Genomic DNA, 15177 nt, shown 5'->3' with positions numbered 1-15177 from the left:
AAATACAATACCCATTTATGATAAAAACCCTCCAGGAAGTAGGCATAAATGGAACTTACCTCAACATAATAAAGGCCATACATGACAAACCCACAGCCAACATCATCCTCAATGGTGAAAAACTGAAACCATTTTCACTAAGATCAGGAACAAGACAAGGTTGTCTTCTCTCACCACTATTATTCAACATTGTTTTGGAAGTTTTAGCCACAGCAATCAGAGAAGAAAAAGAAATAAAAGGAATACAAATCAGGAAAGAAGTAAAGCTGTCACTGTCCGCAGATGACATGATACTATACACAGAGAATCCTAAAGATGCTACCAGAAAACTACTAGAGCTTATCAATGAATTTGGTAAAGTAGCAGGATACAAAATTAATGCACAGAAATCTCTGGCATTCCTGTACACTAATGATGAAAAATCTGAAAATGAAATCAAGAAAACACTCCCATTTACCATTGCAACAAAAAGAATAAAATATCTAGGAATAAACCTACCTAAGGAGACAAAAGACCTGTATACAGAAAATTATAAGACACTGATGAAAGAAATTAAAGAGGATACAAATAGATGGAGAGATATACCATGCTCCTGGATTGGAAGAATCAATATTGTGAAAATGACTCTACTACCCAAAGCAATCTACAGATTCAATGCAATCCCTATCAAACTACCACTGGCATTTTTCACAGAACTAGAACAAAAAATTTCAAAATTTGTTTGGAAAAACAAAAGACCCCGAATAGCCAAAGCAATCTTGAGAACGAAAAACGGAGCTGGAGGAATCAGGCTCCCTGACTTCAGACTATACTACAAAGCTACAGTAATTAAGACAGTGTGGTACTGGCATAAAAACAGAAAGATAGATCAGTGGATCAGGTTAGAAAGCCCAGAGATAAACCCACGCACATATGGCCAACTTATCTTTGATAAAGGAGGCAGGAATGTACAGTGGAGAAAGGACAGCCTCTTCAATAAGTGGTGCTGGGAAAACTGGACAGGGACATGTAAAAGTATGAGATTAGATCATTCCCTAACACCATACACAAAAATAAGCTCAAAATGGATTAAAGACCTAAATGTAAGGCCAGAAACTATAAAACTCTTAGAGGAAAACATAGGCAGAACACTCTATGACATAAATCACAGCAAGATCTTTTTTGACCCACCTCCTAGAGAAATGGAAATAAAAACAAAAATAAACAAATGGGACCTAATGAAACTTCAAAGCTTTTGCACAGCAAAGGAAACCATAAACAAGACCAAAAGACAACCCTCAGAATGGGAGAAAATATTTGCAAATGAAGCAACTGACAAAGGATTAATCTCCAAAATTTACAAGCAACTCATGCAGCTCAATATCAAAAAAACAAACAACCCAATCCAAAAATGGGCAGAAGATCTAAATAGACATTTCTCCAAAGAAGATATACAGATTGCCAACAAACACATGAAAGGATGCTCAACATCACTAATCATTAGAGAAATGCAAATCAAAACTACAATGAGGTATCACCTCCCACCAGTAAGAATGGCCATCATCAAAAAATCTACAAACAATAAATGCTGGAGAGGGTGTGGAGAAAAGGGAACCCTCTTGCACTGTTGGTGGGAATGTAAACTGATACAGCCACTATGGAGAACAGTATGGAGGTTCCTTAAAAAACTAAAAATAGAACTACCATGCAACCCAGCAATCCCACTACTGGGCATATACCCTGAGAAAACCATAATTCCAAAAGAGTCATGTACCACAATGTTCATTGCAGCTCTATTTATAACAGCCAGGACACGGAATCAACCTAAGTGTCCATCAACAGATGAATGGATAAAGAAGATGTGGCACACATATACAATGGAATATTACTCAGCCATAAAAAGAAACGAAATTGAGTTATTTGTAGTAAGGTGGATGGACCTAGAGTCTGTCATACAGAGTCAAGTAAGTCAGAAAGTGAAAAACAAATACCGTATGCTAACACGTATATATGGAATCTAAGAGAAAAAAAAAATGGTTCTGAAGAACCTAGGGGCAGGACAGGAATAAAGACGCAGATGTGGAGAACGGACTTGAGGACATGGGGAGAGGGAAGGGTAAGCTGGGATGAAGTGAGAGAGTGGCACGGACTTATATATACTACCAGATGTAAAATAGATAGCTAGTGGGAAGCAGCCGCATAGCACAGGGAGATCAGCTCAGTGCTTTGTGACCACCTAGCGGGGTGGGATAGGGAGGGTGGGAGGGAGACGCAAGAGGGAGGAGATATGGGGATATATGTATATGTATAGCTGATTCACTTTGTTATACAGCAGAAACTAACACACCATTGTAAAGCAATTATACTCCAATAAAGATGTTAAAAAAAAAACTTGAAATATACAGAAAAGAAAGAGTACATCAAATGTGCAGTCAAGGAGGAGACTGGGCTATAACCTGGGTCCACAGCATCTGGGAGTGGAAGCACCTACCTCATCCGGGGTGTCTTTTGCATCAGGTTGTGTGGCAGCTGCCCTGCGGGCAAGGTTTCCAGCGCGAATGTTGCTAAGGTTGATCTGCCTCTCTGGAGGAGGCCCACCACGAGGCTGCCCGCGGACAATGATGGCACACCCTGAGAGGACCTAGGTCAGGGGAAAAACAGAGAAAATTAGCCGTCTAAAGGTAACATCACCACAATACAGATGGTCCACTCCTGTATCCCCAACTTCTAGAAAACTACTCAGCCTCTTGAAGGCACTCAAATATTTGTTGAATGGCTGAATGAACAGGACTATTTTTAAGTTTATAAGAGAAATACCTACATAAAACCTTGGGCTAGATTCTGAAATGACTGACCCAGCAATACAAATAAGAATTACACAAAATGATAGAAGACTCATAAAATAGAGTAGGGTGAAGAGGCATGCAAGACATGGAGATAACCTTTGTAATTTCATCCCAGCAAGCTGACCACCACGTGTGTTCTTTTCAGTATTTAAGAAGTTAATGTCTCCATCCACACACTACGGTGGTAAAGGCAAGCAATGGAAGAAGGCCAGAGAAAAGTGGAAGCTGAAGGAAGAAGTCCCGACACGCCAGCCACACCAGCCAGGAGCCGAGGATGCCCAGGGCTAACGTGGAGGCAGTGCAGCCAGAGCCCAGTGCTCACACTTCCTCTGTAGACAGTGCTCAGACACTAGGCTAAGAGGGAAATACAGAAGAGAGAATCTAGAAAACCCACGCCCTCGGTGATTAAAACAGGGGCATCAAAGAAGCACCTTAAAGCTCCCAAGTCCAGCAGCTCCTTCCCTCTGTCTCTGAAGGATGCCAGGCGTAAAACCCACTTGGCAACTATGGAATGAGCTCTAAAGCTCACTTAAAATATTTGCGGGGGGAAGAAGAAAGGATTTCACGTGGGAGAAGAGAAGAAACGGCACACAGAAAAACATGAGAATCATCGCCCAAGCTATTCAAATTCTTTGCTCAGCGAGGCACGATTTTATCAACAAGGAGCCTTGAGCACTGGCTTCACTAGAGCTGAAAGGCTCAATCCCACCTTCAAAACAAGAAAAAGCTGCTGAATGAAAAGTTAGTAGATAGAAGGTTGGAGAGTCCTGCCAATGCAAAACTCCGCGGCAGACAAGACCATGGAGTTTTCTGTAAAGGGAACAGTCCTTGGAAAGGAAGCTGGCTCAAAGGAAGAAAGGAAGGAATATGAAGGAAGCCACTTCGATATGCATTTGCTTAGCTGACTTGTCTCCCTCACCTCTCCACCTTAACTCATGCTCTAAATCATGGATTATTAATATAAATACAGAAGTGCATTAAACATATATATACATCTTAAAGAATAAGAAGCAAACAACTATGTAACCACCACCCAAGTTAATTACCAGAACACTAGCAGAACCTCGGATCCCCTGTGCCCCTCTCTACTCCCAGCCCCTTCTCCTGACCGCCACCACTATCCTGATCATTGTGATAACCCCTCCTTCCTTGCTTTTGGCACAGTGTTACCATTTACGTATACGTCTCTGTGCAATATGGTGGTTTTGTTTTTCCTATTTCTGAACTCTATAAACTGAGTCTACTGTGTGTACCCAACAGTGACTTGCTTCTTTTGCCCTTTTTTTGTGTGAAACTTATTCATGCCAGAACACTAGTTTATTCATTTTTGTGGCTGTATAGTATTCCACTGTATGAATCTACATAGCCCAACAAATATACATAATCCAATTTTTTTTAAATTAGTGCTAAGATTAACATCTCATTATCCCCAATACCTCAAGCACATAGACCTTGGTCTAAATGGTTCCTCCCTGGCTACACCATGACACACATAACAAAAGACTGTCTTCCTTACCTAGTTACAAGTCATGCTTTTCATTTTTATCCTTTGTGATCGAGTGTTACCAGCAATTAAACCCTACAGCTTCCAACCAAACAGTCTTGCTAACAGCCTTTCTTGAGAACCCATGTCCTGGACATCATCCCAGGGATCTGACATTCTAAAAAGACAAGCCCTCAAACAAAGCAAAGCCAAAGAAGAGATATACTAGGGCACAGGATGGTTGATGTCCCTGAAATGAGAAGGGCCAAAGGAAGAACAGGAAAAGAACCTGGAAATGATTCATTTACAGTCAATTCTTCACAAGTGGCGGAATAGCACATTTTTGAATACCTGCCTTGAAATCATTCACGTACAGACTGCAAGGGGACTGAGGAGCATAGCGCATACAAAGCAGAGCACCTGTCTCAAAGGCCTATTCCTTGATTTTTGTCAAGTTTTCACAAAAAGTAATAAAGCACTCCCAGGAGACCCAGTACCTCTTGGGAAGCCCAGCTGGAAACTCACCTTGGCTAACCAGTGAGCACCGACCCAGGCTAGGAAACAATCCTTATTTCTCAAGTCTGACGAAACCCGCTGAAAAGCTCAAGAATAGAATGACTGATGAGTACGCTCTTATTCCCCCTAAATATCAGCAAGGTGTTACCTCTAATACCTTGACCTAGTAAAGTAGATCCCTGGGGGACAGTGGGTCTATAACTATTATCCCGGCCCCATTAAGGGCTTTAGTAAACAACTTGTACACAGGAATTTTGAAAAACCTCATTTGTACACTCTCTCCTTGCCCTGAAAGCTATTCTGAAGACTGCTGTCAGAGCTTCTTTGCATTACTGCACCAAATATGCCATTCAGACAACAGTCAGTACTTGAATTAATATTAGAGAGAGGTGATTTTATAGGCTGCACAACACCTTTTATACTATTGAGGATACAAATGCAAACAGCAGCCACCAAGTCAACCTCCCAAGCAACAAGGACAGATATTCACTGTGGCAGGTACTGCTGGTTCCTGTTCCCCCAGGAGGAGAGGCCTGGCATGGCTACATCTTTCCTCTGAAACTCTCTCCCCCTCATTCATTTGGCCACAGCCTTGGCGATGAGATAGGAAAAGACTGTCTGCAGACCATTATGGAAGGAAGAGACCTGTCTATATGGGAAGAATTTGTTTCTTTCCTATTATTTATAGGAACTGAAATAGTTCAAAACACACTCCACCTCCTTTTTTGCTCTCTCCATTTCATCTTCCAAGTACTGTTCAACTCCCTCCACCTGCCTCACTTGTCAAAAGTCTTTATTCAAGTTCTTCCTCAATAAAAATATTTAATGGGCTTCTCTTGTCTAATGTTCCCCACCAAATAAAGCCAGGGGAAAGACCTTCTGGGGGGAAAATACTTAAAATGTCTATTTTTGGGGGCTGTGTTAGGTCTTCATTGCTGCGCGCAGGCTTTCTCTAGTTGCAGTGAGTGAGGCTACTCTTCTTTGTGGTGCGCGGGCTTCTCATTGCGGTGGCTTCTCTTGCTGTGGAGCACGGGCTCCAGGTGCGCGGGCTTCAGTAGTTGTGGCACGTGGGCTCAGTAGTTGCAGCACACGGGCCCCTAGAGTGCACAGGCTTCAGTAGTTGCAGCGCACAGGCTCAGTAGTTGTGGCGCGCGGGCTTAGTTGCTCCGCGACATGTGGGATCTTCCGGGACCAGAGATCGAACCCATGTCCCCTGCATTGGCAGGCGGATTCTTAACCACTGCGCCACCAGGGAAGTCCTTTAAAATGTCTTTAAGTAAAATATGAAAAAGACCAAGGGTCTATATATCAAACTTAACTTGTATCTCATATGGCATGAAAACAAGTCACTTTTCCTCTGTAAATCACAAGACCTGACATCTAAGTTGATTACTTATAATTTTATCTATTGATTGAGCCATTTATTTATTCATTCATTTATTAATTCAACACAAATTTATTGAGTGCCTTCTATATGCCAGGCATTGTTCCAGGCAAGTAACATACTTCAGTGAAATAAAACAGACAAAAATGTCTGCTCCTGGAGAGCTGACATTCTAGTGTGGGGAGCCAGACAAACAATAAACAAGTAAAATATTATTTGTTATCCAGAATTTTAATTTCAGAAAAATAATTTTAAGATTGAGAGGCAACTGTCAGGGGTAATTGTTCTGCCAAAGCTGTACTGATTCATGTTGCAAACTTTCATGGATGCGGTAATTATCCTTAATTGCTAATTTATAGGGCATAGAAAGTAAGTCATATGGTAACTGCTTTATCCAATTATATTAATAAAGTGACATATTCTAGAAAAATGATCTTAGTCCTACCTGATACAGCAGGAGGCTTGTGAAAACAGCTGTCAAAACGAGTCAGTTTGATTGAGGTTATGAATTAGACAGTTTTCATCTATGACAATAAAGGCTGCAGAGAGACGTGGTGTGATTCAGAGGACCTGGCTTCAGGGCACAAGTTGGATGGTGACAAAGGCTGAAACAAGCCAGCTGAGAAGGAAAATGGGGACTCAAACTGCTCAAACCCACTAACAGGTTTCCTGGGAGATTTACCTACAGTGAAACACTTTATGGGCAGCTATTAAAATACTGCACAGCAACAGGAACACCACCTTAAATCTTCACTAGATACTGATAAATGACTTGGTTTAACTCTTAAACCCCCAGACCACGAACACCAAAAGATAGAAAACTTCTTATACAAAAACCTACCCAGGGCTTCCCTGGTGGCGCAGTGGTTAAGAATCCGCCTGCCAGTGCAGGGGCCACGGGTTCGAGACCTGGTCCAGGAAGATCCCACATGCCGCGGAGCAACTATGCCCATGTACCACAACTACTGAGCCTGCGCTCTAGAGCCCGCGAGCCACAGCTACTGAAGCCTGCATGCGTAGAGTCCGTGCTCTGCAACAAGAGAAGCCACCACAATGAGAAGCCCCACGCACCGCAATGAAGAGTAGCCCCCGCTCGCTGCAACTAGAGAAAGCCCACGCGCAGCAACAAAGGCCCAACACAGCCAAAAATAAATAAATTAAATTAATTAATTAAAAAAAAACCTACCCACACTATACTTAGGGCAAAAAAAGTGATGGTGTAGAAATCCGTGTCAATAAAATCAGCATTCTTTTTCATGGCACCAAGAGCAAAAATCATCTTGGCTTAAAAGTCGTATCTTCTTAGCTGACAGCATCTTGTTAGCTCTACAAGGAGGACTAGCTTAACAGGTATACCTGCCTGATAAGCTATGACAAGAATATCTTAGCCATTATCTGTCAATATGAAGATCTAATATAAAGAATAAGGACAGTCACCTGATGAACACCAAAATGTTATGAAACGAAGCCCAAAATAAACTCATAAATTTATGGTCAACTGATTTTCAAAAAGGGTGCCAAGATAATTGGGAAAGAACCTTTCAACAAAAATATGCTGGGAAAACTGGATATCCACGTGCAAAAGAATGAAGCTGGATCTCTATCTCACACCATATACAAAAGTTAACTCAAAGGATCAGAGACCTAAATATAAGAGTTAAACTATAAAACTCTTAGAAGAAAACATGGTGACCATGGATTAGGCAATGGTTTCTTAGATATGACACCAACTTAGAAAGCACAAGCAACCAAAAACATTGTGCTTCAATGGATGATATCAAGAAAGTGAAAAGACAGTATTTACAAAACATATGTGATAAGGGTCTAGTACCTGGAATAAGGAAATACTGTAACTCAACAATTAAAAATGGGCAAGGATGTGAACAGATATCTATCCAAAGAAGATATACAAATGGCCAGTAAGCACATTTATTATTAGTCATAAGGGAAATGCAAATCAAAACCACAATGACATATCACTTCATAGCCACGAGGCCATAATCAATAAGACAGACAATAACAAGTGTTGACAAGAATGTGGAGAAATTAGAACCTTAATACATTGTTGGTGATGCAATCACTTTGTAAAACAGTCTGGCAGTCCCTCAAAAGTTAAACATAGAATTATCATATGACCCAGCAATTTCACTCCTAGGTACAAAGCCAAGAAAAATAAAATACACGTCCACATAAATTTTGTACACAAATGTTCATGGTAACATTACTCATAAGAGCCAAAAAGAGTAAAAACAATCCAAATGTCCATCAAGCGACAAACAGATAAGCAAAATGTAGTATAACCATAAAATAGAACATTATTCAGAAATAAAAAGAAATGAAGTACTGACTGATGCTACAACATGGATGAATCTTGAAAACATTATGCTAAGTGAAAGAAGCCAGACAAAAAGCCACATATTGAAATGATTCCATTTATATGAAATGTCCAGAACAGGCAAATCCATAGAGACAGAAAGTAGATCTGTGGTTCTCAAGGGCTGGAGGGAGAGAACAGGGAGTGACTGCTAATAAGTCCAGGGTTTCTTTTTCTTTTAAGTACCAATGAAAACTGTTCTAGAATTAGACAGTGGTAACAGTTGTGTGAGTAATTTTATGGTATGTGAATTTATTTAAATCTAAAAAATTAAGATCCAATATGGAAGTACAAAAATATGACATAAAATGTCTACTTCCACAGGGGTATTTCCATATCTTGTAGGAAGATTAGACCCTTAGCTGAACGACACTAACAAAAGTTTTTTAAAAGGCAGCTGACTCAGACCCAAAAGTCAGGCATGGGGATTCACAACAGAATGAAGGGCTACTGTAAACTTTCAAGTCCTCGAGAAATAACAAGATAGAAGTCACGGGAAAGAAGCAGAACTTCAGTGAAATCTACAAAGCCCTAAAAAGGAGAAAGATGGCCAAAAACAATACAAGCTTTTTCTGAGAAACAACACAGCAAGTAGAATGAACTCCTTTCCCTCTGTGGCACAGAAAGGAGAACCAAGAAAATCATTAACAGTCCAAGAACCAAGAACAGTCCATAATAACATCCAGAAGTCTGCAAAGGCCACAACCCAAAGGCTGCATGTTTAGAGGACAAAGAAGCAGGCCAGCGACTCTTCTCTGGACAAGGTGTTTTCTCCACCTAAAAATACCATCAGGGGACGGGGAAGAACTGTTGTGCACTTTAATGAAGCAAAAAACTCTAAAGAAATGGAATTAAAGCACAAGTAGAACTTAAAAAACAAAACAAAACCAAAACTGAGATTGGAGAAAATCTTAGTATATCAGAAAAAAAGCTTCCTGGCAGCTAGAGCTGTTGCCTCCACAGGAAGAATCATCTCCAGAAAATTAAAACGTCATTTAGACAAAGAGCAAGCAATCCCAGAAGAGCCTAAGCTGTGTGGTCGGGGAGGTCTTTCCCAGCATATGCGCCAACATGACCGGCTTTTTCTTTCTTTTTCTGGCGAGAGCAAGAGGCAAACCTAAATGAAAGGGCCCAGCATTCAAGCACAATGACCTGGAAGCCCATGGCCTCGTGGCAGGCCATTTCACTCGTGCCGGGCACACCAGCTCTTTCAGGAGAGACAATCCAGGGCCAGCTGTACCATGAATTGGGCCTCAGTTTGGAAAGAAGCAAGTTCAAATCTCAAGGGGACTCTAACGATCACCTGCAGAGAGAGGGCAGCTAACCTAGAGCATCTAATCAAGGCCCTTTTATTTTACAGATGAAGAATCTGCAAATGAGACAGGCTGAAGTGACTTTTGCTTAAAATAAAATTGATGGCAGAGCAAGTACTAGACCTGAAGTCCCCAGACCTGATGTTCTACTATGCCACAGGAAGAAACAAGCATTTGGGGAGCTGCTATCTGTTAAAACGGTAGGTGAGGTTACCTACTGATTAAATCTTTTCCTCAGTTAAAAATCTCCATTTCCGTGTGCCAGCAGAGCAGGTGTCAGAGACTAAATCACTAAGCCAGCAAAGCTTCCATGAGCTGGCTCCCCAAACCAAATCAACACTTATTAAACACTACCATATGCAGGGAAAGCAGACTTGCAGTCTTACCAAAGAATACCCAAAAAGGAGTCACAAAGGAAGAAAACTTCAGAATGATAAAAAGCAGGATTGGCAAACTACAGCCCAGTGGCCAAACCCGCCCTACCACCTGTTTCTGTACAACCCATGAGCTAAAAATGGTTTTTACATTTTTAAGTGGTTAAAAAAAAAAAAAGGATATTATGTAACACGTGGAAAGAGTATGAAATTCAAGTTTCAGCTTCCATAAATAAAGTTTTATCGGAACATGGCCAAGCTCATTCACTTATGTAATAGTCTATATGGCTGCTTTCACACTGAAACAGCAGAGTTGAGTAGTTGCTACAGAGCCCACATGGCTCTCAAAGGCTAAAGTATTTACTACCTGGCCCTTCAAAGAGTCAGTTTGCCAGCCTCTGATATAAAACATTATGACAGGGAATGAGGTGAAAACTAGTTTTATGGCAGGTTAAACAGTACGTGCACAGCAAAAAATAAATTCTGGACGACCACTTCAAGTTACACAGGCTGCTCATCTTTATAATCAGGGAAGGGGCAGTGGTAAGTGGCAATAAGAATTTAGTTTCAGGGGCTTCCCTGGTGGCGCAGTGGTTGAGAATCTGCCTGCCGGTGCAGGGGACACGGGTTCGAGCCCTGGTCTGGGAAGATCCCACATGCCACGGAGCGGCTAGGCCCGTGAGCCACAACTACTGAGCCTGCGCGTCTGGAGCCTGTGCTCCTCAACAAGAGAGGCCGCGACAGTGAGAGGGCCGTGACAGTGAGAGGGCCGTGCACCGCGATGAAGAGTGGCCCCCGCTTACCACAACTAGAGGAAGCCCTCGCACAGAAACGAAGACCCAACACAGCCCCCAAAAATTAATTAATTAATTAATTTTTAAAAAAAGAATTTAGTTTCAGAATCAAATCCATGTCAGTGGTGATTTTTGAAAGTTCATTGGCTCTATTAGCCTCAATTTCCTCATTTATAAAATAAGTATATCAGAATATCCATGAGAGGTGTGATGAAACCTAAACAAGGGAATAAGGCCCTTGGCACAGAGGGTGGCCAAAAGACCCAATAAATAATAGCCAATATTGTTTTTATAAGAAAAGGCTTGGGAGTCCCCTGGTGGTCTAGTGGTTAGAATTCGGCTCTTTCACTGCCTTTCAATCCCGACGAGGGGAATGAACGGCAGTGAAATCCCTGGTCGGGGAACTGAGATCCCACAAGCCGCTTGGTTTGGCCAAAATTAAAAAAAAAAAAAAAAAAGGCTCAAAGTGTGGTCTGAAGTAAAGACGATGTATCACAGAAAAAGAACCATTTCCTCCGGGGGTTTACAAGTAAATATCAAATTCATGGAAATTCTCCCACCACTGAATTCAACCAGAAAGAATTAGAGAAATAATCCATGATCTCATTTCCCTGCTTTATCACCTAAGATACCCACTCTCTAGGGGAGTGGACTTAAGTGATTTCCGAACCTCTGTCCTCAGAGATCATGGTAAATAAGTATCGTATCTTAAGTTTATTCTTAACTTCAAACTTGACAAAGTGTCTTGACAATCACAACCTCAGATGACCACCAATCTGAAATCAGACAGTCTTAAGTTTGAACACAAACTCAAGTGACAAGCATTCTGGACACTGTGATGACATTCCCTTATCTATAAGTGAGGACAATACTACTGCCATCTTCTCTGGACGTTGTGACTATTAAGCGAGATGCCTCACAGTACCTGACACCTAGTAGGTACTCAAGAAACGTTAAGGGCACGCTGGTCTCTCTTTTCTCCCCTCCCTACTGTCCACTCCTCTCCATCCTCACAACAAACTGTGGCACAGTTAGATGATGGCCACCAGGACTAGGACACAGGTTTTCCCCGTGCACTTTCTAATCAACCCCAAATATTAAACATCTGATATGAGAACTATGAATCAAAACAGTCGTGACTTAACATAAAGAACACAAGGCTGTAACTTGCACAAATAAAGCCTAACCAGAGAGCAACTAGCTCAGTCTCCTAGAAGCCAGAACCCCGGTGATGATCCTCTGCAGAGCCAAGTCCTCCCCACCCCAAGGCTCAGCTCCACTGTGGTCAAGGAACCAGAGTTACTCAGAAATAAGAACTCAGCAGGAACTATATGGCAGGCAAACACAAAGTGTCATTCCAGAAAACTCCATTCCAGTTGTCAAAAGAGTTTATCAGAGTAAACGTCACGTGTGAAAATTACCAAAGGGAGAAGAACCAAAAACTGACTCTGGAACATAAGAGTGATCATCTGATCACTCCAGGACTTGACCCCTCGACCAAACGTTTAGGGTCAAGTACTCAGACTATTAAAGCGAAGGAAAATTACTGCAGTGATCAGGGCTTTTGGGTGGTGATTTTGTTGTTTAAAATGGCCCACAGGCGTAGTCATGAAGTTTTCTTAAGCACAAAGAAAGCTGTTGTGACGTGCCCTACAGAGAAAATATTAGATAATTTTCGTTTAGGCACAAGTTATAGTGCTGTTGCTCATATGTTCAATGTTAATGAATCAAGACTACATATCAAGTAAGAGGTCTTTTTTTTTTTGGCTGTGTTGGGTCTTCGTTGCTGCGCGCGGGCTTTCTCTAGTTGCGGCGAGCGGGGGCTCCTCTTCGGTGTGGTGCGCGGGCTTTTCATTGAGGTGGCTTCTCTTGTTGCAGAGCACGGGCTCTAGGCGCGCGGGCTTCAGTAGTTGTGGCTTGCGGGCTCTAGAGTGCAGGCTCAGTAGTTGTGGCGCATGGGCTTACCTGCTCCGTGGCATGTGGGATCTTCCTGGACCAGGGCTCGAACCCGTGTCCCCTGCACTGGCAGGGGGATTCTTAACCACTGAGCCACCAGGGAAGCCCCAAGTAAGAGGTCTTTAAACAAAAGCACACAGAACAAGGTCATATATCTATTACTTGATGAAAATGTGGTGACCAGAGGCCCACAGGAACTAACTCAGTATTTCTACCAGGAGCGATGGTTCAAAATTCACTAATTCAGTGCTTGTGACTTGACAGAACATAACTACCACGAATAATGACTATACGTTATAAATACAAAAAAGATGATATGGCAGCCTCTGGGGGCAAGAGTCACAAGAGTTACTTGCATTATTCTTGCAACTTTTCTGTAAGTTTGAGATTATTTTTAAATAAAATTTAAAAACCTTTTGAAAAAGGTGCAAAACATACTACCAGCTGCTTTAAAGCCTCAAAGACAAAACAAATCCCTAGAACAAGATCTCCTTGGTGATTCCAAAAATCTGTCTTGCTCCCCTCCCAAACCCCCTCCGCACACACAACTAAAAGAATGAATGTCAAACTGAAACCAAGCAGGATCCTGTAGGGCCCTCCCGGGTACAAAAGCCCCTCCGTGTCCCCCATTTCTTGTTTATAGAAGGCTTTAGTCTCCTAGGCCTTCCAGAGTTCCAAACAGCAGGCTCCAGCAGTTACTCATTAGGGGAGTGAGGGAATGCAGAAACAAAAAGCAGTTAAACAAGAGAAGTGACGACAATAGTTCAGTGATAAAACAGACTTCTAGTTCCTTCTCAAGGGATACACACAATCTAACACGTATCTCTGATTTGTTCTGCAGAAACTAAGACCCCCCACCTGGGTAGAGGACAGTGACTACACACTGTATACCCCACGCTGGCTGGCTGGCAGGCACCAGAACATTGATAATTAAGATTCACATCACCCTGTTACCTCACCATCAACCAATCAGAAGAAGAAAGTCATACACCCTGCAGCCCTCTCCCCAAATGTTGCCTTTAAAAATCATTCCCTGAGGGAGGGATAAATTGGAAGATTAGGATTGACATATACACACTACTATATATAAAATAGATAACTAATAAGGACCTACTGTATAGCACTACTCAATACTCTGCAATGGCCTACATGGGAAAAGAATCTAAAAAGGGGTAGATGTATCTGTATGTATAACTGATTCACTTCGCTCTACACCTTAAACTAACACAACATTGTAAATCAACTCCACTCCAATAAAAATTTTAAAAAAGAAAATCATCCCCTGAAAGCCATCAAGGAGTTCAGGTCTTCTGAACACAAGCCACCTTGCTTGGCACCCAGCAAATAAACATACTTCACCACAACCTGGTGTCAGTAAATTGGCTTTGCTGTACAGCAAAGCAGACCCAAGTTCAGTTCAGTGACAAAACCATTATTGTGTTGCAAGGACCATATCATCCCATATGATCCGTTCTTCACTTCATGTTCTTCTTCCAAATGAGATAATATTCTAGACGCATTCAAATCACAGAATTCCAACCTCTGAGCACACAGTTCAAAAAAGCTATCGCTGGGGACTTCCCTGACGGTCCAGTGGTTAAGACTCCGCCTTCCAATGCAGGGGTTGCAGGTTAGATCCCTGGTCAGGGAGCTAAGATCCCACATGCCACATGGCCAAAAAAACCAAAGCATAAAACAGACACAATATTGTAACAAATTCAATAAAGACTTTAAAAATGGTCTGCATCAAAAAAAAAAAAAAAGGCTATCACTCCCAAAAAGGATCTTGAATTTTAGGGAGATGTCCTCTTCCTTCCAGTGCTAGTTATCTGATGGGGATTTTAAAAACCTACATGGGTGATCTAATTAGATTTTATATTCAGAAAAGCCAAAAACCCCTTAATGTCTCAAAAGTTTTGAGAAACAATGGATGAAAGTTCAGAGTCCTCTATTGAGAACATTCTCTAAGAGGCCAGAGCACCATCCATATTTTTGGTTTAAATCCTGTAATCTTGATGGTAATCCCTTTCCCCCAGGAGCTGGCCTTCTTTATTAATGAAGAAGAATCTGATTATCAAAAACAATGCCTGGGTCCTCCACTCTAGTCTAGAAACAAAGGGAAAGATGTTTTGGTAAATGCCAAGAGAAATCTATTAAT

At 41.7% G+C, this 15177-nt stretch overlaps 1 protein-coding gene across 1 annotated transcript in view; it reads right to left on the bottom strand.

Annotated features, from left to right (window-relative positions):
* Positions 1-15177, bottom strand: part of SND1 (staphylococcal nuclease and tudor domain containing 1) — a 424144-nt gene that overhangs the window by 391630 nt on the left and 17337 nt on the right. The window contains exon 2 of the mRNA XM_079711118.1: positions 2471-2620. Coding sequence (XP_079567244.1) covers positions 2471-2620 — 150 coding nt within the window. The remainder of the gene's footprint in view (positions 1-2470; positions 2621-15177) is intronic.

The sequence above is a fragment of the Hyperoodon ampullatus genome (assembly GCF_949752795.1).
Source record: "Hyperoodon ampullatus genome assembly, chromosome: 9".
NCBI lineage: Eukaryota > Metazoa > Chordata > Mammalia > Artiodactyla > Ziphiidae > Hyperoodon > Hyperoodon ampullatus.
The sequence above is the reverse complement of the archived record's forward strand: the minus strand, read 5'-3'. Positions and strand labels throughout refer to the sequence as shown.